This window comes from Zeus faber (assembly GCF_960531495.2).
Source record: "Zeus faber genome assembly, chromosome: 1".
Taxonomy (NCBI): domain Eukaryota; kingdom Metazoa; phylum Chordata; class Actinopteri; order Zeiformes; family Zeidae; genus Zeus; species Zeus faber.
Window position 1 is genome coordinate 54,088,640 of NC_137193.1, and position 26,847 is coordinate 54,115,486.

The 26,847-nt window shown below is 40.3% G+C and overlaps 3 protein-coding genes across 4 annotated transcripts; 1 reads left to right on the forward strand and 2 right to left on the reverse strand.

Moving 5' to 3' along the window:
- Positions 1-328: 328 nt before the first annotated feature.
- On the reverse strand, positions 329-4,851 carry tmem45a (transmembrane protein 45a). The gene is made up of 6 exons (XM_080019614.1): positions 4,667-4,851; positions 2,680-2,891; positions 1,980-2,192; positions 1,658-1,842; positions 1,051-1,193; positions 329-896 (listed from the first exon to the last, which is right to left on the reverse strand). Exons 2-6 carry the CDS (start codon positions 2,873-2,875, stop codon positions 803-805), a joined length of 831 nt encoding a protein of 276 aa, XP_079875740.1. The 5' UTR covers positions 2,876-2,891; positions 4,667-4,851; the 3' UTR covers positions 329-802.
- A 3,968-nt stretch (positions 4,852-8,819) lies between these two features.
- On the reverse strand, positions 8,820-13,272 carry lnp1 (leukemia NUP98 fusion partner 1; the record flags this gene model as incomplete). Its single annotated transcript, XM_079997567.1, has 4 exons — positions 8,820-8,888; positions 10,601-10,699; positions 11,641-11,871; positions 13,087-13,272. 4 exons carry the CDS (start codon positions 13,270-13,272, stop codon positions 8,820-8,822), a joined length of 585 nt encoding a protein of 194 aa, XP_079853693.1.
- A 5,481-nt stretch (positions 13,273-18,753) lies between these two features.
- tomm70a (translocase of outer mitochondrial membrane 70 homolog A) lies at positions 18,754-26,663 on the forward strand. Of its 2 annotated transcripts, XM_080005239.1 has the most exons (13): positions 18,754-19,001; positions 21,585-21,646; positions 21,737-21,758; positions 21,935-22,061; positions 22,186-22,295; positions 22,383-22,531; positions 22,933-23,140; positions 23,244-23,378; positions 23,546-23,653; positions 23,780-23,896; positions 24,314-24,411; positions 24,627-24,749; positions 24,851-26,663. In XM_080005239.1, exons 1-13 carry the CDS (start codon positions 18,759-18,761, stop codon positions 25,002-25,004), a joined length of 1,656 nt encoding a protein of 551 aa, XP_079861365.1. In that variant the 5' UTR covers positions 18,754-18,758; the 3' UTR covers positions 25,005-26,663. The 2 variants fall into 2 exon arrangements, with proteins under 2 accessions (XP_079861365.1, XP_079861364.1); XM_080005238.1 differs by having other exon boundaries at positions 21,585-21,758.
- The last annotated feature ends 184 nt before the right edge of the window (positions 26,664-26,847 follow it).

Here is a 26,847-nt window from a genome sequence, read left to right on the forward strand (position 1 = left end):
GATAAGATTATATTTTATGTTTTAGGTATATGTGTGATTTCCAACTACATTAGGTGAATTAAAGGAGTTTATATGAACACATAAAAATGTTTATCCCAAAATGTCTTTGACGTCCGGGACAGCATTGAAATTGCAACCGCAAAAACAGCCCAGTGAAGCGCCCTACCTACATAAGAGGCCTGTCGAAATTCAATCTACAGAATATTGTAATATTTTTAACATATTTGGAGAACAATATTTAAGATTTGAAATTTGGCTAAACTATTTCTTATGAGTTATTACCTTGACATTAACGAGTATGAAGACAAGTAAATGTGAGAATGTAACGTATTGATGTGGCAATGTATTTATTCAATTATACCACTCACGATAAATGATAAACAATGGCTTCAAACATGTCTGCCACATGACAGCACTTAATATACCAGACAAGTTGGACAGTTCAAAGAAAAAACAGTAATACATTAACAGTATCACATTGGTTTCACATTTATGTGTCAAGTATACACATAAAAAAGAACAATGGGAGTTAAACACAATATACAAGTATCAAATTCAATAGGTTGGTTACAGCATAATAAATAGTAACTATAAGTAAAACATGGCCGACGTGGAATACGTTTTTAATTTCGTAAGGAAGAGGTAGACATATTTTACAGAAAGCATCAATGTCCATATCCTTTTATGTGTATCCCTTATGTCTATTCCAATCATATCAATTATGTAATTGAAGTGTCCCTGACTTTGACTGTGAAAGTGGAGAGTTAATATATATAAATATATACAATATAATCATGGTGATTTAGACGTCGTCCTCTGACTCTGGCTCCCTCTCCGTGGGCTTCAGGAGTCCCATTTCCACCGGAGGGGTACTCTTCAACCTGGAGCGAACCACACTGCATGAAAAGCAGAGGACAGACCGGTGTGAGGCAGATGTAGAACACTCGCACCGTGAAATAAACTATGGTGAGAAAGTTAAAGCATTTATATTGCTTCCAGTGTAAATGAACATGTAGCCGCTCATGGTATATTTCAGACAGAAAGTCTCACCAGCTGGCTGTGCAGAAGAGCACGCTCACAACGAGCATGGAAAATGCAAGGTGCCAGCAGAAGCACATTGTGATGAACATCATGTTATTGTGATCCTTCAAGTCCCACTCATGGCCGTTAGGTGGGTAGAGGACAAATCCGATCTGTGACCAAAGAGAAAGGCTCGTTCAAGTATACATTCAGGCAATTTTTGGCCCGGACCACATTTTCCTGTTCAAACCACAGCGAAAGCTTCTCTCTTGTCGGCATAAACGAGCCATAAATAGCTGTACATAGTTTGTAAAATGGAAAAGTATATGTTCCGTGTGATTGGGTAATCGTTTTGGTGTCCAATCTGTCCCTGTTTTATTGTGCTGTAGGCCAGCAAGTCTTGCCAACCTGATATTGTCATGAAAACAATGTTTCTGAAGCATTTGATTTAATTCAGAGTTTATCACTATAGTTTGAAAAGACAGGAAAACTAGGAGCAGCTTGAAAATGTCTGTCATTGGCATTGCCGTTGACAGATGATGCATCTACATGACACACACACACACACACACACACACACACTTCACTCACTCCCACCTAACAGCACTAACAACAACACTATGCCATCCAGCTTTACCTGCCAGAACCAGCTGCCCTGCAGAAGAGTAAGCGCACATCGCAGCAGCTCCAGAATGATGTTTCCTCTATGAAAAATCTCTAGGAAGGCTAATAGAGCTGTTCCAAACATGGCGTACAGAAGGAGCTGATGCACATGCACATCCAGCATAGCCCTGCCATGGAGGTGGTAGAGGAAAAGGAATCCTGAAAGATAAAGATGGTTAAATAATTGTATCAGGAAAAGGTCTGGGTCTATTTCACAAAATAACCACGACTCTACTATGTTATACAGTATGTAGTATGAGCAAATACAGGTAGAAGAACCCCTTCACAAATCCCACCTTCATTGAAAAAAGCAATGCCCAGCATCAATCTATCAAGAGGCAGTGGAGCAGCTTCTGTAATGTGAATTATTAGGGACACAGAGCCAGCTAGGCCAAAGAATAGGTACATGGTGGCGTGCTGCCAGTTCATCAGCTGGGCCCAGTGCTGCTCTGCAAAGTTATAAAGTTGTAGCCGCGGTCCATCTGATACGAACTGCTCTGCCAACATCCCTGGAAGGCAAAAAAAAAACAAAACCAAGAATTGAAGAATCATTCTACATTTGCTGGGATGCATGTACATTTGTGCATCTAAAGCTTGTTTTGGCCAACTACGATGGATGACAGGTTCTCAATATACTGGACTGTTGCTTTGTGGCATGCAACAAAAATGTACTTCCCATTGTATAACTAGTTTATATAAGGGGGGAATTCTACTTTCTTCTTGATTGAGCCTGGCCCATTTTCCCCATGGAGAATCACTTGTATGCATTTAAGAATATTGTGTACAGACAATGACCTTTCATTCACATGAACAAGAAATAACAATATTAAAATGGAAACGTTTGACTGCTTGAGTCCTGTATTCAAATGTTCTCACCCATTAATGCAAGCAGCTGCCCAAATATTAGCCCATTTTTCAACAATTGCTGTCAAAAAAATAAAAAAAAACACATCTTAAGCCTATTGCTGCTCACACTTTGCAAATGTTTGTACATACCGACCACAGAGAAGAACAGCATGACGACGCTTTCGGTGATTTCCAGACGGCGCTGTAAGGCCTTGCTGGCCAGCCGAGCCGAACCCAGACTCTTATTCCTGCGCGTGGCATAGCAGATGGAGTACTTCCCTGTCCACCACAGCCCGGCAATGAAGAAGAAGGATCCAGGGAGCGCGTGGCCCTTGAAGTTCCCCATAGTTCCTCGCAACGACCTGATATAATTATGAATTGCGTCATAAAAGGAAAAGACACAATTTTCCTTGTTAGGAATAAATCATTGAGGCCCAATTCTCATCTTTATAGAAAAGCACAAGTCATTTATAAGTGACAACTGTCATAATTTACAATACAAATAACATATTTATAATACAAGGCAGAATGGAATCATGAGCATATGTATTTTTAGAATAGGTTGCATGAGAAGGATCAGGGCTGAGAAAGGGAGTAGCCAGGAGGAGTTTCTGCAGTAAAATTAATTAAACATCAAATTAATTAAACAATTAAAGACGTAATTAGTGTGTTTGAGTCAGAACACACAGCCGCAGGGGTGTGTCTAGACTAGGTAAAACAAATAAATATTACGTCCAAACACATGGGCCTGGAAGCTTAGCTATATTAGAAATGAAGGTTATTGTAGAGAACGTGTTCCGTCCAATTCGATCGTACCAATGTTTTTTTCTGCCATAGTTGAAAAGAAATCCAGATTTTATTTCACCAATATAAAAAATATAAATACACTTCTTTTTTGTGTAGACCTTTTCAAATTTCAGCAACCGAGATGAGACCTCTGTATTCAACTCTTCTGGCTCTTTTACTACTCTTCTTTTAATATTCAGAATTTCTGCTCTTTTTGGAAATCCAGTCCAACCTTACTTAGTATTCATGTTTGTGTTGATGATAATTATATGAAATGTCTACTCTATGTGTGTGTGTGTGTGTGTGTGTGTGTGTGTGTGTGTGTGTGTGTGTGTGTGTGTGTGTGTGTGTGTGTGTGTGTGTGTGTGTGTGCTTGTGTGTGTGAGTGTGTGTGTGCACTTGTATCTTTCACGCAATTACATTGACCCAACATAAATAGGTGTGGATTCCATGAATTACAATGGGGGTTTCATAAATCTTATAGCTTATAAAAAAAAATAGAAAATACAACGTCCTGACCAGATTGAAATGTGAATTGATGGAAAGGACAATATGGGAATATTGTCGTGACAACTGTGCACAGTTTCTCCTATTCTCGGTGATGGAAATGGCAAAACATGTCGTGCAATCAACAAAGGGGGTCATTTTAAAAGGGGCACTCAAAATTAAATCGATTTTTTTTGTGATGTTAAACTACTGCGCAATCTCTCCAGCCAGTGACAACACTTGAGTCTCCATGGCAATCAGCCCCCCATGTCACCAAGGCAATACTAGGATTCACTCATCTCTCCAAATACAATGTGTGCAACCTCGACGGGACATGTATGCACTTCATAATGCACTGGGCTGTTTAAAATGTTCTGCAGTGAACACGGGCTTTTACTGAATAACATGACATAACCGAGCCTGGTACAGCAGGCCTTTATTTTCCATGTAAACATTTCTCGTGGTACTAGCGCTACAGAGCGCAAAACAGTTGTTATATTTATATTAGTCTGGGGTCAGGCAGCGTTGAGGGATTATATTATAGTGAAAGCACGCACATACGCTGTGGGAGGTTTTTAGATAGATGGGCAGAAGGAGAAAGGGAGGAAAGGAAGGCAGCTTACGTCGACACAAGCTCATAGATACAGCAACAATTGTAAAGTAATGGCAATATACAATAAACTGAATTACAATAAACATAAAATGAACACGTTGGGAGAATACTGACTATTATTTCGTGTGAAAGAAACAGTATAGTATAGTATAGTATAGTAATGACTGTATTACAATAACTCTTGATGATACTTGTGATCGACTTAAAACGTTTTCTTTTTTTAATACAAAAGTGGGGGGAAAAAAATCTTACCCAAGTAGGCTTGTTTCTGGAAACAAAACAAAAAAAAAAGTTCCTTAAAGTTGTTCGACCAAATACAAACATTACATTTTTACACGCCCAAAAAAAAAAATATATATATTTTTTTCTTTTGTTATGAACTTTTAATGAGTTTCTGCAGACACCGACCAGCCCATCAGACCGCACACCCTCCCGGACGCCGCTTCACAATCTCTGCCTCCCTTCACTGGAACGGGTTTGGGATTTTTATTTTATTTTTTTAGGTCGCGCCCCCACGGCAAACCATTGGCTGATGGTTGCACAACCGCTCCACGATTCCTTTCTGCGATCGGTCGATAGCCTTGTCAGTCCAAACTAGCAGGGCTCCACGTGTGCACTTCTACCCCGTCTATGGAGGAGTCCGCTCGCCTTTATCTTCTTTTTTTTTTTTCTCACCCTCCTTTTCGTCAGCGTCTCGATATTGTATTGTGTTGTTATTTTCGCACCTTGAAATTGCGGTTTTGTATCATCAAGTTAAAATAAACGAAACAATCAGAAAAAGAAAATAAAAGACCAGACCGTTACTCGCTACCGTCACATCCGGGTGATGGAGCCATACTGCGGTTCAGTTAATGTCCGCTAGACGACGGCGACAGAAAACCTCCCACTCAATGTAAGTCAACGGAGAAGGAAGAAACCTCTCACTGGAAGTAGTAAAATAAATAAATACATAAAATAAAAGATATTAATTGCCTCAAGAGGGATTATAGCAAAACTAGCTAGTTAACCTTAGGGGAACCGTAAGTGAGAAGACAAAATAAGGCGCCTTGCTCACTTCCCTGTTGAATAAGGGTGGGTAGAGGGCCGCAGGAACAAATTAGTCAGCATTTCTGTACTTCCGGGGTTCCCTCGTCCCGAAGTCAATGGATTTTTTGGAATGGCTTTTTGGTAAGATATGACATACGTCACAAAATGCGTCAGTGCATACCCCACTCGTGAATTTGAAGCTTTTACCTGTCTTCAAAAAGGCGGGTGCCAACAAGTGCCTAAATGAGACTACAGAGGCTGTCGGGAACGTTAAACGTATCGCACGAACACGGAAAGGCGTCTAGTCACTAGTCCGCCGTCACAGCCTCGAGTTGTGTTTACACTCACGCTCCTGCAAAGCTTTCTAACTCAGACTTTCCAGGCTTTCGTAGGCGAGATATCAAATGACAAGTTGGAAGCTTAGTGGTGGCGAAGTCATGCGACCGTGATGTAGCTCCTTTATAGCCTAACGTCAGCTTTTTACTTCTGGCGACTGCATTTACGCTTCAAAAGTCATAGAGGTGCTGTTCATTTTTGAAGATTAGCTTGCTGAACAAAATGTGTAAGTATCATAAACTTTTATTTGCCCCAGAGTTTATTTTCTGCAAAAATCCAAAGGAAAATCCCATTGGCTTTTTGTCGAGGGAACCGGGGCGATGCTGACTACCAGGTTGGCCGACAAAAATACCTCATCCCTGCAGTACTCTATTCCGCTTGCACCAGAGGATGTCACCATGTTAAGTGAGGTTACAAACTGTGGTTACAACCAAGTCCATTTCGAAGTGGACTGCAAATCTGAAGTGTACATCCAATGGCCACTTCAGAGCACACACATTTTACCCACTATGCATTGTGAGTCTGCACATCGCCACCCACTGTGTTATTTATGTATGGTGACAATTATTTCCTAAATTGCGTGAGACAGCTTCACAAGACAGTCATCCATTTATTATAAATGGCATCATTTGTTTTACTAGCCATACACTAGTCAAGCCACCCCACTGCCCAGATCTATAAAGCTCCGGCTCATTCCATCCAGACAAGATGGTGACACTGGTGAGGGCAAAGCCTAATTTCAGGTTTCAAAAGAAAAGAAATTACAGACATTACGTCCATTTTTTGTACAGTCTATGCTTTCCACCCTGTCAGGTATGTCAGGGACCAAACAGTTAGGCACAAGGGACGTAGGTAGACTGCTCAAATTAAGGGTTTATTTTCCCAAAAGTATAAATGCAAAATAGATTGAAATAAAACCGCTACAAAAATTATAATGAGCTGTTCTGGGGCCCCAGAGAACTTTGGTCAACTAAACAGAACAAAACTCAAAACACATAACAAAACAAGTGCTACCGAACTGAACCAACCTGCCTCAGACTGAGACAAGAGGGGGCTATTTATATAAGCCGGCCAAACCACGACAGAGACACAGGGGGGAAGACAAACATTAAAATTTAGGTTGCATTCATCTTTTCTACACCAAATTTACTTTCAATTTAGTATAGTATCCTCAAGTCCTAATAAATAAGTTATCATTAAACAAACAGTAGTTTAAGACAACATTTCCAAAACCCTCTCCAACCCACTCCCAGTCACCAGCGAGTGCGTACAAGATCAACAAGTAAACATGTAAGATAAAGAAATTAATGAAAGACACAAACTTATGAGTTACTAGCAATTATGACAAAACAATGTAAAACCTAGAAGCGTGCACTCAACTTAGAAACATGTAGTGTCATAATGCAAAATAAAGATGCAAGAAAAAAACAACTATATGTTGTGTCATTATTTGGTTTGTGTTGGGCATTAGGAATGTAGTGTGTAAAAAGATCAATTTTCAACATAAGGAAAATGTAAGGCGGATAAAACAAACTGTGGGCGTGGGAGCCTCCATCACACATCCAATCATGTGGTTTCAAAATAAGAATGCAAGCCTGAGCACGATGCCTTAGAGAAAGGAACGCTGCAACAAAGAGGTTGTTATTTGATATATCCTAAAACAAGTTGGATGAATATCCAGAATCCGTTCACTACCGAATGTGGAATAAGTACAGTGTACATTTGTAGGTTTTATTATTAAGGCTACACAGTTATGACTTGAGGGAGTTTTCTAATCATTGAAAACATCATCGTAAAGAGAAAAACGTATTTTGGGTGACAGCTGTCATGGAAAATGAAAATTCCTCTTCCAAATTGTTTCCCAAAAATGAGCTGAACAATTATTTTAGCCCCATACATCATAATCAATGGAAGATAAAAACCTTCATAGACATTAAAAAAAAAAATCTGTTCACAAATTCTGTAAAAAATGTCAAACATTTAGATTAGTAGAATGTTTACATTTAAAGGGAACACGGATTTCATACATGCATGTAAAAATGTTTTTTATTGCTGAATGTCAACCTAATGGCTGTAATTCCCCCAAAATATCAGGGTTTAGTCGCTACGTGCTTTCCTCCCAAAACAGTGAAACAGAGTGCCCTCCATTTTACCTGCATATAATACAGTATATTGCATAGGGCAGACTACATAATACATTTTTGTTTTCACACAATCTGTATAAATCCATATCAATGGGACGGAGGTTGAGCGAAGTTACTGGGTATCCACGTCTCAGAGGATCTCTCTCAAACCTGGTCAGGAAGGTCCATCTGTCTCCTCAAAATCTAGTTAACTTCTACCGCTGCACCATTGAGGAGAGAGAGCAAGCTCAAATAGTGGCAGCTAGCAGTGGAAGTTCCAGTGACACTGCCAATGAGCTGCCATGGCAACTTCCGCTAATTGTGGCATCTGCTAGTGAGATGCCGAAGATTATAGTTTATGAACGTTAACAGTGGTTAATGTTGTATGAGGTGTACTGGCTATCTGGCACACAGAGACAAATCCCAGTGGGCCGCCACATCAGTGGGCAAAAAAATAAAATTCATAAAGTTTGATGAATAGGTTCAACAAATGACTTTCACCCGGTGGACCAAGGTTCATGTCCCGTGTGAAACTGAAAGTCAACAGTGACTTTTTATCGAGGATGTGCCACGGCGACTGCCAAACTCTGCAGCGATGGCAGCTGCGGCAAGTCAGTGGCAGCTTCCATGGCTATTACCTGCTGAGTCACAACCGAGGCTCTCCTCCTTTAAAGTGTGAGAAAATTCCACGGTATGAAGTTCTGTCTTTCCCATGGTTTATTTCCCTTGTGCATGAAAGAAAATATATATAATTAACTTCACATGAAACTGCTTTGTTGTTGGAAATTATCTGTGCAAATTGGATTGTACAATGCTGTGCAACCCACAGAGATGCAATTGGTGGTGCGTGGTGTACTAGCCTTGTATATTGATCAAAGGGTGAGGAATTCATGCAGAGGGGTGAATCCGGGGGGGGGGGGCTAGAGGGGCTTGGCTATGGACACAACATGTGGAACCATCGGTTTCTTCCACAACCACTGTGCCATGTACTGCAACACATTGTGGGGAGGTCGACAACATGGCATTATCAACAGTATAATGTCGTTGCATGCAAGTGATTTTCAATAATGCTGATTAATGCAAGCTCATGCAAGAATAGTAAAAGAAATATGAAAACATACAATTCCATTGACACGTGTCTAGAAAATAATGGTTAGCATGAAAAGGTGTTAAAAGTGGAAAAGGTGCCAAGTATTGATTTTGTTTCATGTCTGTAGTGAATGTAAACAGAAACATGACAGCTGATCTGCAGTTTGTATATCGCCATTGGAACAGCACTCAGACCTGAGGTGAGCTGAGGTGATGCCCTTCCGAGCTCTCATATGCAATATGGATTTTTTTTTTAATGATTGTATTGTTCAATAGCTGAAGCGTAAATAATGAGCAAATTCATGCAATTCCCTTTCCCCGGGAATTTAATTATCAAAGTGAACTTGTTTAGCTAATGGAATTTATTTTTATTTATTTTTCGGTAAAACACAGGAAAACAAAAATATATAAATACTTGGTTTTATCAATGACAACAACAAAATCACCTTTTAAAATTGGCAACAATCTATAGAAAACATGCAAGCCAATCAAATCAAATATTCTTAGTATCCACATAGTATTAAAATATCTGATGATATTAAGGTTACTACTTATTGATTAAAAAGAGGGAGTTGTCTTGTCAAAAAAAATTCATTGGCTTACTGTTTAGAAATATTTGTAAATATAAGCCGAACTGATTAAAATAACTGTCCTCAAATCTGTAAAGCTTGAATGGATTAGATGATCATCACATTCATCAATTGAATGAATGCTATGAGTGACACTGAGGTACATATTTGCAGTCTCTGGATATCATCACTTTTAGGTAAATAAACCAAATGCTTCATTAATCATTATCTTCTTGCATACTTGATTTGCCCTATCTTTTATGTCTAGGACTATATAAAAGAAAAATACAGAATTACTTATAGCAACAACTTAGTTTGTTTACTTGTTAACTGCCTGTTTTAAGATGACATTTTTTACAAAAGAAGTATATATGATGAGTGCAACGAGTGGAAAGTGTGAAGGGTAAATTTTAACCCTAAGCAGCAGATAATATATTTTAGTCCAAATCATGTTCTCGTGGAGTTGAGGCAAGCCCCGTCCTGACGTGGAGCCCTGTCATGTGACACGCTTTGTCTCGAAAAGATGGATGGCAGCGTTTTCACCGGCTTCCACATCGCTGTCGCATGTCAGCGATGCCTCCGCAGGGAAAGCTGGCGAAGTGGCGCGTGGTACACCTGTTCCTTGATGGACTGTTCGTCTGCTGACTTCCTCCTCTCATCCAAGCATCTCACCTCAGGCTCGGCTGCCAAGCTGCCGCTTCGGGGGCGGCCCTGCCCTAACCGACGTGCTGCCTTCCAGACCCACCAACATAAACATAAGGTTAGTTAGTCCCCCGACCACCATAAAGCCACCAGAAGACCTCATGCATTCAGGTTAGGTCATGTTTTCAGAAACCAGGCGATGTCATGCAGTTTCTACCTCTTCAGAGAAATGATTGTCATGCACTGGGTCTTTGAAAGGTCATGTGCTTGTGGCAGAATAAAATCCATGACATAGGTGGGTAAATAAATGAGGATTTCTTTGTGTGAGGTAAGTCTGAGCAGAATACCCAAGCTGTGACATAAGCATGCATGGTATTCAACAATAAAGATATTTATTCTACCTCCTTGTGGAAGCGATGTGTACACTGCATTTCTTGAATTCCTCCACGACTGTTACGCATTTCCTCGTGGCAGATGAGACACAAGTTGTCTGCTTCATTCTGTAAAAAACACAAATTCAAATTTACATGTGATGACTTTTCAGAAAGAAATTCATTATTTTGGGAGTGTCGTTATGTTGCCCTTAATCACAGCCCTTAAATGTGGGCATTTCAAATAGAATATAGCTTTAACCTTCAGCCGGGAAAAGGAAAAAGTCCCAGAAATAACAGTTGCGGGGATAGAAGGTTGGGATAAACTAACCAACCTGCTAAATGACCAATTTAGAATATATTTCTTTATTTATAAATTTTCTTATAGCGCAGATTACATTTCACTGCATATATGTATGAAAGTATGTATATGTATGTGACAAATAAAAAATCTTGAATCTTGAATCTTGAGATGTGTGCTGTACTTATCTTACCCTGTGAGAACATCTCATAATTATGTAATTTTTCCACAGGGAAAATAGGATTTACAACATATTATGTCTATCAGCTATATTACAGAGAAAATTATATTTGCATTATCATAATAGTCATAATAATCACAATTGTCCACGTGAATGTAAACTAACTGAATATTATGGATATTACATACATTTGAGATACTGTTGAGTCTGATGCTCAGTAGCTCTTGCCATGAAAAGTAGAGCGAAGATAAACAAAAATATGTAAAAAAATCACACACAACTGATACTCCACAATGTCATTTGATTCTCCCAATCACCATTTAGTTTAAAAGAAATACATTTATGACGCAAAAAATAGAATATATTTTTATAGCCTACTTATTCAGTTGATTCATTTCAACCAGTTATTTGAAAGTGGTGTTATTTTCTGAAATAATAAAGACACAAAATAATTTCCCTCATACTGAAGGCATGAAGGAAAACTTTGCAAAGCTTCAGGATAAATATTCACATGCAACAAATGAAAATTCTTTCCCTGCATTGTGAAGAGGTAGCAGGAGCAAGTATGTACAGTATGTTATTCCTTACCGGAGGAACAGCCTTCTTATCTTGCAGGAAAAGTCTCTTCTCAAATGACTCGGCGAGTTCTGGAATGGTGGTGATGCGATTCTCTGGAATGGCCGTCTTGGAACGGCTGTTGTCGTCTGAGGAGGACCGACGTGCCCTGGAGTGAGGCCTGACCTCCCCCTTGTCCTCCCTTGTTTTGGTGTGAATGGGGGCTGATGCCAGCCTGTTGAGCTTCATGGCATCTAATTGTGACTGGGGTTCATGCCGAGAGGAGAGCATATATCAATGTACAATATTACTTTGAATGTGTTAATCTTCAATGCAAATTGTAAAGATTTAATCATTTTCAAATACAGGGGACACTAAAGATTCCCTTTATTAATTAAAAGTTCAGCAAAAGTGTGAGGTTTGACATTACATTACGTTATGTCATTGATCAGACGCTTTTGTCCAAAACGACTTTCAATACGTACAATTGTCAGAGCGTCAAAACATTTATATGTCAGAGTCACACCCAGCTAAATATTCCCTAGTAACAAGCAGTACTTGTTTTAATATTTGATCAGTGTTTTAGCACCAGACAGATTACTCTGCTAAATGGTTTCTCTCAAGGGCATTAATCGCTGTAACATTCTTAAGAAACTAACAAGCCAAGCTAATTATGAGAATTTTGAACACAATCTGATTATTATATTTGTTTGGGTGCTAATTGCAAAACAGAAGGTGAAACAAAATAAAGGACACGCTAATGAATCCTATTACTGGTGAGTTATGTAAAGTTCTGGTTCACCTCTCACTGTCACATCTTTTTTAGGAACTCTTGAATACTAACATAAGAGCCTTTTACCATCTTACTGACGTTATGCTATTCTTCTCAAGGACACACTGACCACTCCTTAAGCGTATGTCTCTATTTACTAACACAATACATTTTAAATGTTTTTTTTCAGTTAGTGGTAGAACCATCCAATTACTGAAAATCCAATTCATATGTTCATAATTTTGGTGAAAAATAATTGACCTTTTCATTCGCCGCCAGAGGACTCCATCAGGAAGGGAATGGGTTATGTGATGAAGTTGTCCATAATGGTACACGTAGTCCTTATAATAATACTCTCTATGGCATATGCAAGTGAGGATGAAAGTATGGCAAGATGGGACTGGTATAATGACCACCGCTGTGTCCTGGAGTCCCAAGTGGAGAACCATCATTATGTAAGCATATGTTAGATTGGTAGTTTTGATGCATTTACGTATATTTTTCTGTGTGTGCAGGACAAAGGAAAGGCTTGCACACATTTTCATCTGCATGCTTTATTACTGGGCAGCGAGACTTAGTCAAAATTGTTGCAAACATGATTGCAAAATTGCTAAAACAATCTTCAGTTACATTGTAATTTTCTGCAATCTAATAAACCAAGGTGTGTGCGCGTGTGTGTGTGTCGAAACTTTGGTAGAAGTCCTTACCACGCAGGGGAGAGATGCTCTTCGATCAGAAGGTGCTTTTGTCAGTCTTCTAAAACTGTTTTTTCTTTCTCTGGAATGTCCAGATTCTGCTCCATGACCCCAGTAACTACTCATCCATTTTGTGAAGTTACCATCATCATCATCATCATTGTCCATCGCGATAGCAGGCAGGAGTCTGAGGGACATAGTTGTCTTTGAAGCTCATTAAAGCAACCAAGTCCAGAGGAAGAGCTCCACCAGGCTGGTGCTGTCACTGGTCTCGCTGCTCTGCCGCACAAAACTGTCCCACAAGGAAAAGGTAACCTACTTTAATTCGATCAGTGTTGGGGTAGCTCTGTTATTCTTAGTACAGCCAAAAATAAACCGCCAAGCTTTTGTTTTAGTCTTCAAATGAGCAAATCCCCAATAATGTATTTAACATTGCAAGTAGAGAGTAAAAATGGAGGGGACAGAAAAACGCAGGGAGGCAGGACTCAAGCGAGGGCTGCTATGGGGTGGAGTGGGGGGTGTGGGGTTGCCGCTTTTAATCTTTCCATCACTGAGCCATGGGCCTGGGGCTAGACAACTGTAGACAATTTTCCCATACTTTCCACTCGCTGAGTACGTCAAACTTGTCAATAATTATATCCAGGCAAATGTTTCTACAGCTGCATTGCAGGCCTCGGGCTTGCATCAAGCACGACAGTGTGGGAGTGCACCGAGCAGTGGGGGACTTGTTATTGTCATTGTTTTTTTGTTGATGCTGTCACCATTTGTTACAATATCACATTCAGCTTTTAAAATGAAAATGCTGACAAAAACTGACAGAGAAGTCAATTGTACAGATTTATTATCTAGAAAAGGGACAGCAGCTCAAGATGGCCAAAAGAATGGGAAATATTTCCTATGTATGTTGTTTGCAGTACCATGGGCTATCTGCTGAAGAATCTATTGTGTGTGGTCTGTAGTATTGAGGTGGTTAACAATGGATACTAATACAGGTATATACAGTGGGGCAAAAAAGTATTTAGTCAGCCACCAATTGTGCAAGTTCTCCCACTTAAAAAGATGAGAGAGGCCTGTAATTTTCATCATAGTTATACCTCAATTATGAGAGACAAAATGACAAAAAAAAAAAAAAAAAAATCCAGAAAATCACATTGTCTGATTTTTAAAGAATTTATTTGCAAATTATGGTGGAAAATAAGTATTTGGTCAATAACAAAAGTTCATCTCAATACTTTGTTATATACCCTTTGTTTGCAATGACAGAGGTCAAATGTTTTCTGTAAGTCTTCACAAGGTTTTCACACACTGTTGCTGGTATTTTGGCCCATTTCTCCATGCAGATCTCCTCTAGAGCAGTGATGTTTTGGGGCTGTCGCTGGGCAACACGGACTTTCAACTCCCTCCAAAGATTTTCTATGGGGTTGAGATCTGGAGACTGGCTAAGCCACTCCAGGACCTTGAAATGCTTCTTACGAAACCACTCCTTCGTTGCCCAGGCGGTGTGTTTGGGATCATTGTCATGCTGAAAGACCCAGCCACATTTCATCTTCAATGCCCTTGCTGATGGAAGGAGGTTTTCACTCAAAATCTCACGATACATGGCCCCATTCATTCTTTCCTTTACACGGATCAGTCGTCCTGGTCCCTTTGCAGAAAAACAGCCCCAAAGCATGATGTTTCCACCCCCATGCTTCACAGTAGGTATGGTGCTTTCTTTCTCCTCCAAACACGACAAGTTGAGTTTTTACCTAAAAGTTCTATTTTGGTTTCATCTGACCATATGACATTCTCCCAATCCTCTTCTGGATCATCCAAATGCTCTCTAGCAAACTTCAGACGGGCCTGGACATGTACTGGCTTAAGCAGGGGGACACGTCTGGCACTGCAGGATTTGAGTCCCTGGCGGCGTAGTGTGTTACTGATGGTAGCCTTTGTGACTTTGGTCCCAGCTCTCTGCAGGTCATTCACTAGGTCCCCCCGTGTGGTTCTGGGATGTTTGCTCACCGTTCTTGTGATCATTTTGACCCCACGGGGTGAGAACTTGCGTGGAGCCCCAGATCGAGGGAGATTATCAGTGGTCTTGTATGTCTTCCATTTTCAAATAATTGCTCCCACAGTTGATTTCTTCACAACAAGTTGCTTACCTATGCAGATTCAGTCTTCCCAGCCTGGTGCAGGTCTACAGTTTTGTTTCTGGTGTCCTTTGACAGCTCTTTGGTCTTGGCCATAGTGGAGTTTGGAGTGTGACTGTTTAAGGTTGTGGACAGGAGTCTTTTATACTGATAACGAGTTCAAACAAGTGCCATTAATACAGGTAACGAGTGGAGGACAGAGGAGCCTCTTAAAGAAAAAGTTACAGGTCTGTGAAAGCCAGAAATCTTGCTTGTTTGTAGGTGACCAAATACTTATTTTACCGAGGAATTTACCAATTAATTCATTAAAAATCCTACAATGTGATTTCCTGGATTCTTTCCCCCCATTCTGTCTCTCATAGTCGAAGTGTACCTATGATGACAATTACAGGCCTCTCTCATCTTTTTAAGTGGGAGAACTTGCACAATTGGTGGCTGACTAAATACTTTTTTGCCCCACTGTATGTACATACCCTAAACCTAACCCCATCGGTGTTAACTTTGTCAGTGCTAGCAGTGGAGAGAGGACAGCGTGCCTGAGGCAGAAAATTGAGCGGCCATGCTCCAGCACTGTCCTGGCAGACTAGTAGTGACATTTGAAGCATAACAGGGAAGACAGAACTGGCAGGGGGCATACTCATACACACGCACACACGCCAGCACACACACACACACACACACACACACACACACACACACACACACACACACATACACACACACACACACACACACAATTTTTCTTTCATCCTCTCCTTCTCATGTACATAACAACACTAACACACACGCCAATAGTTTGTTCTTTGGGCTGCTGTATTGAATTTTTTTTTATCATAACCCATTTCTACCACAAAACTCACATTCATACATACAATAACACACATGCTCTGATGTTGAATCGCTTTTGCTGATAATAAGGGGGGCTACACGCAGAAGCCCAATCCAGTTTAAGGAATCCTTGGCTTAAGGAGAGTACCTGAGGCAGTGACCTCACAAATCTCCAGAAACCATCTCCAAATGGCTTAGTTGGCTACCACGCTTGCGGGAACCACTACAAGTAGTGCCAGCGTGAGCGTTTCACTGAGGTGATCAAGTGGGCACCCTCTCTCACTGATGTTTAGTTGAATTGGGGCAGCCAACGGGCTCAACAGTGAACCACCCCTGTCCACACCCACATCCAGCACCCTCAGCCTTCCGCTATTCCATGTATACATGTTCAGTGATGACCCTAACCACCAATAATACAGATATCGTACAGTGTACATTTATTTTGAAAACATCTAAGCAAATGCTTGCGTAATATGTCTCAGGATTGAGTATTGTGACTGTCTGGTAGGTTGTCTCTTGTGCCATCATGTCCTCAAAACATGAAAGCTATTTTACACTTTGGGCCTGGGAGTCCTATGAGTCCTATGGAGTGCTGCTTAAGATGTTAGTGGCGTATTTTGATCACTACGTAAGGGCATATCAATCCAAATATAATTTCTCATTGTTTTAATGACGTCTTATCCGATGTTTTTTCTTTTAATGCCCTGATACCTTAAAACTTTTGGTATTTGGGATTTGGCGCCCCTACGGTTTCTGAGTGCAATTGCACTTTTACGTAAACCTCGGTCCGGGGTCTGAAAATAATTGATGTGGGTGGGTTAAATGCAGAGGCCACATTTCGCCAGCATCATCCGAAGCACGCATGTGTTGTAGTGGTGTGCTGTGTGACGATTCTTCTCTTCTCAATGTTGTGGATCTCTCCTGCGACGGCGCACTGAAACTGGCTTTCTAAGGTTGCTTCTGAGTATCCCGATGTGTCCAACAGAGCTAGCTGCGCGGTTTCTGATGCCTTTCCCGCCGACGTATCTGTGTGAGACTGGCTTTTCAGCGCTTGTGGCATCGAAGACGAAATACAGGAATAAACTGGATGTTGAGCCAGATCTTCGCCTGAGACTGTTGTCCCTTAAGCCCGACATCAAGCATTTGGTGTCTGCCATGCAACATTAGCCTTCTCATTAGTTAATATCAATGTGCTTCTGTCATTGTTAGTTTTATCAGCGCTGGCATAATTTTTAACCCACATCTTTTTTTTTTGTTTTACCACTACAGCACTGTATGTATGAGAATGCGCTGTTTATTTATAATAATAATAATAATAATAATAATAATAATATTATTATTATTATTATTATTATTATTATTATACAAAGCAAACACTTTGAAATGGCTCTCTTGTTTCCGCCAGTATCCCCTGATCCTGATTGGGTTATTAAAATAATAATAATAATAATAATAATAATAATAACAAAGCAAACACTTTGAAATTGCTCTCTAATTTGTTTCTGCCAGTGTCCCCTGATCCTGCTTGGAATATTATTATTATTATTATTATTATTATTATTATTATTATTATACAAAGCAAACACTTTGAAATTACTCTCTTATTCGTTTCTGCCAGTGTCCCCTGATCCTGCTTGGAATATTATTATTATTATTATTATTATTATTATTATTATTCAAAACAAACACTTTAAAATGGCTCTCTAAGTTGTTTCCGCCAGTTTCCCCTGATCCTGATTGGGTTATTAAAAAAATAAATAAAAAAAATAAAAATAAAATAATAATAATAATAATAATAACAAAGCAAACACTTTGAAATTGCTCTCTAATTTGTTTCTGCCAGTGTCCCTTGATCCTGCTTGGAATATTATTATTATTATTATTACTATTATTATTATTATTATACAAAGCAAACACTTTGAAATTACTCTCTTATTTGTTTCTGCCAGTGTCCCGTGATCCAGCTTGGAATATTATTATTATTATTATTATTATTATTATTATTATTCAAAACAAACACTCATAAATTGCTCTCTAAGTTGTTTCCGCCAGTATACCCTGATCCTGATTTGGTTATAATAATAATAATAATAATAATTATTATTATTATTATTATTATTATTATTATTATACAAAGCAAACACTTTGAAATTGCTCTCTTATTTGTTTCTGCCACTATCCCCTGATCCTGCTTGGAATATTATTATTATTATTATTATTATTATTATTATTATTATTATTCAAAACAAACACTTTGAAATGGCTCTCTTAAGTTGTTTCCGCCAGTATCCCCTGATCCTGATTGGGTTATTAAAAAAAAAATAAAAATAAAATAAAAATAAAATAATAATAATAATAATAATAATAACAAAGCAAACACTTTGAAATTGCTCTCTAATTTGTTTCTGCCAGTGTCCCTTGATCCTGCTTGGAATATTATTATTATTATCATTACTATTATTATTATTATTATACAAAGCAAACACTTTGAAATTGCTCTCTTATTTGTTTCTGCCACTATCCCCTGATCCTGCTTGGAATATTATTATTATTATTATTATTTTTTTTTTATTATTCACAACAAACACTCATAAATTGCTCTCTAAGTTGTTTCCGCCAGTATCCCGTGAAGCACCGCTCCGCTCTGACCTCACAGAACCCAGAAGAGTTTCTGCTGTGTGGCTACATGCTAGGCTAGCCAGCTAACCCTTTCCACGGTGGACGATGGCTGCCTCGAAACCGGTCGAACCGCAGTCCGGTGCCGGACTACCGCGATGGCAGCTGGCGCTGCTGGTCGGGGCGCCGATAGTCCTCGGAGTCGGGGCGGTTTACCTATGGAACCGCAGCAGGACGAAGGAGAAGCAGGAGAAGGAGGACGGGGAGAGGATCACTCCCGAAGGCAGCGCCAGTCCCATGCCGGGCCAGGACGGCGCGGCTCGAGCAAACCCGGAGCAGGACCCGACCACGGTACTGTCGGCCGTTATGTACATAACTTTAATCAGGAGAGCAGGTTTAAAGGGGTCTCGGCGCAACCTGGAGGGGGCTTTCTAACCGGAACGCGTTTCCCCACTACCGCACACCCAAGGGCATGTGTGAGCTGTCACATGCACGCTCGGACCCAGCAGCGCTGGATTAGTTAGCCTGCTGATGCTAACGGCTCATACACTATCACCGCTAATTGGTGAGCTAACGCTCAGCTAGGTCTCCTGGTTCATAAAGGAACAAGTAGCAGAGGGGGAAAAGGGGGGAACTTCCATCTCTGTTTCACCTGTTGGTCGCCGGTAACCCCGTTGTGCCACGCGGGGAATGAACGCATTAAGAAAAGATTCCGTTTTTTTGTGAGCGATCCACCCTTTATGTTTATATGTTTTAGCAGGTCAGAGGGGGGCGTGGCCGGGCTCCATCCCAAACGCGGTCCGAGACAATTCACACTTGTTCTCCTCTGGCCGTGCCGTGCTACACGTCCATAGAACCGCTTCGTTGCATGTAGTACTCAGGTACTGCTCTGGCTGTGCCTCCCCCAGGGAAATAGTCCATACACACACACAATAATGTATGAGGGAGTGCAGCCATGTAGACTATAAAGGCACAAAATATTTAGATCTGTAGTGACTTACTCGAGATCCGAGCTATGCTTTTCAAAAATAATACGTTTTGAACAGCATCTAAGTTTTAAGTTCACAATGACTGTGCAAATCCCTTTAGTATTGCGGTTTGGGGCTACTCCATCAATGATTAACTACAGAAAGCGCCATCCAGCTATTAAAACCCTATGGTTTATTTGCATCAGGGATCAAATCTAAATCAACAAAGTATTCCTCCAGAAAAATAGCAAATTTCTTTTAAGCTATGTTAATGATCAAAGCAAGGCCCCGTTTTTATTCCACTAGGACTAGAAGGTTCACATCAGCAAAGTAGTACGTTTCAAATACACAATTCCTCGGGCCCTGTGTGGCTGAGTTTCCATGACTGGATGTTTCTGCCACATTCATTTTTTTAGGAAACCGTCTTGGGCAAAATTTGTAACTGCTCAAAAACTATAAGGTGTGTGTGTGTGTGTGTGTGTGTGTGTGTGTGTGTGTGTGTGTGTGTGTGTGTAAAAAAAAAACTATGGGTGCTGTCGCAAGTTAGAAACGTGTGACAAAATTTAATAATCTCCCAGAGCACATTTTCTCTGAGGAAACATCTTGGCTATGTTGTGGCACAATCAGTGCACAAATATCTCGTGCACTGATGGCCGAAAATCCCACAAAGTTCCAGCATGCCGTCAGAATTGAGCCGGTCGTTTTGATATGTTTTGCGTCTGTGGCTGAAATTGTGTATTGTAATGAAATATGACTATAACAATATTAAAAAGAAGAAGACGCGTAATAATAAGAAATAATCCTGGCTTATGTTGCAACTACTTTTCTTGTCAATTAAGAGCAATGAATGAAAAACTTGTTACATCCATATTTCTTATTTATCATATATATATATATATATATATATATATATATATATATATATATATATATATATATATATATATATATATATAAATATAAATAAATTATGGATGTGCTGGGTAGTGGATGGAATTGGTCAAAAGAGCCAGGTTGGTGGGTATAAAGCAATGTTTCACCTTGATGGCCTGAAGATAGTAAACCAAGGCGGCTGTGTAATTTGTAACTTGTCCTCAATGGGAATTCAAAGTCTAAAGTGTGTGTGTGTGTGTGTGTGTGTGTGTGTGTGTGTGTGTGTGTGTGTGTGTGTGTGTGTGTGTGTGTGTGTGTGTGTGTGTGTGTGTGTGTGTGTGTGTGTGTGTGGGCTATCCGCTCCCTATTTTTTCTATCAAAGCTTTACTTGCCTAAACTAGATTGCCAATTAATTGCACTTCCTAATGCGCTATTTTATAACCCCACCTTACTGTTACCTGAATATCTTTGGAAAAGGCTGCACACATTGCTTGATTGTGACACATGGGGAATAAGTAACAACATAAGGAAACTCATGGAGAACAGCTCCAGGTGATGCTCTGATCTTTGTCAATGTTTGAAGCGATGACTGTAACTCCTTCCCACATAACTGTCAGTTATGTTCTTATTTTGGTACTTATCGCCAGTTACCTTTTTTCCAAAAGTGTTCAAAATACAAACCTTGTGGTCCAGTGGGATTGAGAAGCCGGTGTGTCGTTAGAGGCAGTCTTAACTACCATTGTTATTGTGGTCTAAACTGCCTGACACCAATACTTAAACAGCTTTGAGCATCTACAAATCATATGTATAAAGTGGCCACTCTCCTTATTACAATGCAAGCGCAGGTCTGATGTATTTGGATCCTTGAATTTAACTTCCGAGGGGTAAAATACAATCTGTGAGGGAAAGTTTAAACGACTGAGCGTATCACTCACAGAATTGGATAACCTATACACGTTATTCCAGATGTTTGTCCGGGTTTCTGGGCTGGCATATTTGTCAGGTCATTCTCCAAGGCTTATTTCTGCTGCCCTGAGTTGGCTATAGCGACATGACTTTCATCTAAATCTCCCTAAATTCCCTTCTCATCTAGAGTCCTTTGGATCGGGCGCAGGCAGCGAAGAACAAGGGCAACAAGTACTTTAAAGCCGGCAAGTATGAACAGGCCATCCAGTGCTACACAGAGGCCATTGCTCTCTGCCCAATGGAGCAAAAGTCTGATTTGTCGACCTTCTACCAGAACAGAGCAGCAGCATACGAACAGCAGGTTAGGACCACAAATACACAAAACCCACATGTCCAGGCATTTTGACCTTCAAGTGAAATAATGTTAGTGTGATTCGTGTGCGGTGAAACACTCAAAAGAAAAAGTTTCCATGACATACATGTGTGTATATATATATATATATCCTCTTTTAAGTTTATTTGTGCATGTCCTTTCAGATGAAGTGGACAGAGGTGGTGCAGGACTGCTCTCAGGCCGTGGAAATGAACCCACGCTACATCAAGGCTCTTTTCAGGAGGGCCAAGGCTCTGGAAAGACTAGACAACAAGAAGGAGTGTCTAGAGGGTGAGCCGCTGGCCTGTTCTCCACCCAGTGCATCTGAAAACGTGCGATTTGCTTGAAAGTTGTGGTGTCAGCAAAGGTCGTGCAACTGAACGTTGTGTGCGTGCATCTCTGTCCTCAAACCTAGATGTCACTGCTGTATGTATTCTGGAAGCCTTCCAGAACCAGCAGAGCATGCTGCTGGCAGACAAGGTGCTAAAGTCACTTGGAAAGGAGAAGGCTAAAGATAAGTACAAGGTAGGCGACATGGGCCTCGAACAGTCCTGGAGAGGCATTTGGTTCATGTTTCCCTCCTCGTAGCTGTTACCGATTTTTTTTCTGCAGAACCGGGAGCCTCTGATGCCTTCTCCTCAGTTCATCAAGTCCTACTTTAGCTCGTTCACCGACGACATCATCTCCCAGCCGCTGCAGAAGGGTGAGAAGAAAGATGAAGACAAGGACAAGGAGGGTGAGACGTCAGAGGTCACTGGAAGGTACTTATGCAGGGTGAACATTGTAATGGCGTCTCTGAGCTTTCCAAAGTGTTGCTTCAAAAGGACATGTTTCTTATACTTCTTTGTAATACTTTTCACAAGTTCCTTCACCGATGTGAAGTACTTCTGTATTTGAAACCATCATAAGCATATTATTCAGTTATATGGGATACACATTTATACAGTTAAACATGACACGATGCATTTTTAACCTAGGGAGATGTCACCATTCACATGGTGAAAGTATGCAGTGCCAATAAATATTTTAGAATCTCACTTAGGAATCAACAATTTGCAGTGCTTTTCATCTAGAAATATCATTTATCAGAAGCGGTCAGCCCCTATTTACATCAGTTATAATAACTTGATTGGTGAAGAATGTCTGGTCGTTCCTATGTCAGCTCCGGCTACCTCAAAGCCAAGCACTACATGGAGGAGGAAAACTATGACAAAATCATCAGCGAGTGCACCAAGGAGGTGGAGTCCGGCGGTCGCTTCATTGCAGAGGCCCTGCTGCTGCGGGCCACCTTCTACCTGCTGATCGGCAATGCCACCGCCGCCCAGCCCGATTTGGACCGCGTCATCAACATGCAGGACGCCAATGTGAAGGTACCGACCCGATGGAGATTCAAGGTTACGGTGTCTTCTGTCACGTTGACTATAAACATTGCAAACCTAAACGCATAACAGTGATTTCACGCTACATCCACAGCTTCGTGCCAACGCCTTGATCAAGCGTGGGAGCATGTACATGCAGCAGCAACAGCCCATGCTCTCCACGCAAGATTTTGACATGGCTGCTGAAATTGACACACGTAATGCTGATGTGTACCACCACAGAGGGCAGGTAGGGCCTTTTTGTTTACTGTCAGTAAAAGCAGTCGAAAATAACATGTGCCATCTTCAGTGAGGGGGAAATGAAGATGGTTGCATTTTGATCGACTGTGGATTCTGTATAAAAGAATGCGACACGGGGTCGATGGTGAAATGATGGTGCCCTCCGTGAATTCTCAGCTGAAGATCCTCCTGGACCAGGTGGACGAGGCGGTGGGAGACTTCGACGAGTGCATTCTGCTCAGACCCGACTCGGCTCTGGCCCAAGCGCAGAAGTGTTTTGCCCTCGTAAGTAAACGCCTGTGGGAAGAAAGATTTGAACGGTAAAATAATGTGCCTCCTTAAGCTTTCATCGTTGAAGTTGATGCTGAACAACTCAGCGCTTGGCTAATAGGTTTTACTCCCACTCTTCAGTATCGGCAGGCGTACACTGGAAACAACCCATCCCAAGTACAAATAGCCATGGATGGCTTTGAGGAAATCATCAAAAGGTTCTCCAAGTGTGCCGAGGGCTATGCTCTGTATGCTCAGGTACAAAACACGATCATTTTTATAAGTGGTTGCTGATCAATCAGTGTTGTTCTCTATTTTATTACTGATCTGACTACTGGTATATCGCAACAGTGCACATTTGATTATATGCAATGTTTTTAAAATCTATCAAAAATACAATATTTAAATTGTGTCCCATTCTAAAAAGGTCACAAACGTCCAGTACAACATGAAATCATTAAGATGTACGTCGGGCTTCCTAGCTTTGAACACAACAATATAGTCAGCTTCATTATATCAAGATTTGATCACATTTTCTGCACAAAGTCAGCCTTGACAGTGTAAATATATTTTTTAGATTTTTCATACAGTGCTTAATCACAGCTTTTTCTCTCTCTCTTTTTCTTTTTCTTTTTAAATATCCATTTAACATGACAATTCTGCATGGTCACACAGGCCCTAACTGATCAGCAGCAGTTTGGGAAAGCAGATGAGATGTACGATAAGTGTATTGATCTGGAACCCGACAACGCCACTACTTATGTTCACAAGGGGTGAGTGAGTTGTTCTCTGCAGAAATTAACGCATAAACAAGACCGCTGCTCGGAATATGGAAATAAAATACCAGTTCAGTTGGTAATAACTCTGTGTGTGTGTGTGTGTGTGTGTGTGTGTGTGTGTGTGTGTGTGTGTGTGTGTGTGTGTGTGTGTGTGTGTGTGTGTGTGTGTGTGTGTGTGTGTGTGTGTGTGTGTGTGTGTGTGTGTTCAGTTTGTTGCAGCTTCAATGGAAGCAAGACGTTGACTTGGGCCTGGAGTTGATCAGCAAGGCCATCGAGATCGACAACAAATGTGACTTTGCATATGAGACCATGGGCACCATTGAAGTTCAAAGGTGAAATATTATTTTTTCTTCACCTGAACCACCTTGGCATTACATGAAGTGGCTTTAAAAGCTGTGAATAATGTTTTTGGGGGTTTTTTTTGTCTTTTCAGGGGCAATCTTGACAAGGCGATAGACATGTTCAACAAAGCCATTAACTTAGCCAAATCGGAGATGGAAATGGCTCATCTGTACTCCTTATGCGATGCGGCCTACGCCCAGACTGAGGTGGCCAAGAAGTATGGGCTGAAGCCTCCCACACTTTAATTTTTTTGCAGATAGATTTCCAATCTCTATTGCTGACCCTGGTTGTGGTTCTAAAAGATGAGTACTGAATAAGAGAAGCACCGACCCCCCTCCCCCCCCCAGCCTACTGTGTGTTTACATCCAATAAAAGTGGATTGCTTCTCTGGAAACACTTCTATTCACAATCCAGTCCAGGCTGTAATTCAAGCCTCTTACACTTGGGGTTGGTAGAGGTTTAAAATCTTACTGCAGCACTTTGCTGGTACTTCATTTTATTGGAACCCTTGACCCTTCTGTAGCTCACATAGCCCTGGGATGTCTCTTTAGGAAGGTGTCCTGCCTTCCGGAATATCTTAGGATGCCATTTCTGTCCTTATGTACAGCTCTGATTTCCCTAGATTTTTCTTAATTCAAAAATCAAAACGTGCTCACTTTGTTCAACCAACTGTTGACTAATGGTATTGTGATATTTTTAAATCTTCAAAAAAAAGGATACTGTGAGCGCATTATATAGTTCTAACTGACTGTTGACTTTTTAATTTATGTTGATGTTGCTCTCTAAGAAGTGTTTTGTCCGGCTGCTTCCATATCCTAACACATTATCAAATTGAAAATGCAAGTAAAGAAGTATAGTCCAATGTGTATTGTGAGTGTTTTGATGTAATGCTGGAATTGATCACATGTGGGGTAGGGTACACCTAGAAATTACGTTTAAAGTTTAGGTTCTTTAAGTGTTATTTTTTCCTTTTGTTTTTTCTATTTTGGGATTGCCTCTTTCCCTTTTTTCATATCCTGTACAGCATGTGATGTTAATGCAATGCTTATACTGAAGTTGAAATGTGGATGTTGGAAAACCTGAGACGTAAATCAGATTTTGGATTCAACACGATATAATTGGCGCAACTTTCACACTACAGGACACCAACTTGTTTTTTTAGTTTGAGCCTCTTTGTGTTGAACAGCCTCTATTTTCACAAGTTATCAAAAGGGAAACGTATTGAGTGAGGGTTGATCGCTTGACTGAACAGTCCCCTGAGAGCGGTTTGTTCAAGGATTCAAGACCGATCTTATTTTTTTTTTTTTCCCTGCTATGTTCAGAATATCCTTCAGACTGACAGTTGATTTAAGCCCATTGTATTTTTTTTTGTCCTTCCATACTTACCCCTACATTTAAATAAAGCCATATTAATGGCAGCCTAAATCCTGTCCTATGAATGACTGTCAAAATCAAGTTTAGTTAATTGCATGATTTGACTTTGAAGTAATCAAATTACTTAAAAAAAGAAAAGAAAAAAAAAGAATGCAGAATAAATATTCGATAATCTATGGAATGTTTATTTTGTTAATAGTGCTTAAATTAATGATCAATTTCACAAAAAACTACTTGAATTGCCCCTGCGACTCATCCTCCTCTTGAACTAAACAATGGCAAAATGTTGAAATGTTTTACCCGTCAAATAAGCAATGCGTGCCAGCAGAAATGACTCCTGGCCACTTTTAGTTTAAGGAACCGTCTGAATATTGCAGGTGAAACCCACACATGACCTTTAAAAACGGACATGAGCCCTTACAAAGAATTTACATCTGATTGTGTTCACTTGTGCTCTTCTTTATCCAGATGTATTACGACCAAAGTAAGAGAAAATCTGAATCCTAATAAAGTTATAATTCCTAAAAGTACTACGCTCTCATGAACTTATTTTTGCAGTTGCCTTTAAATTCACTGAAACCTCATGCAGAATAACATCTGAATTTACATTTCTGAATGAGCTCAGTAGACCATTTGTATTTTTATGTTACTATTCAGTATTGTTCAATACATGCGAAAGTGATCTCTTATTAGCGCAATCAGTTGATTTTCCTA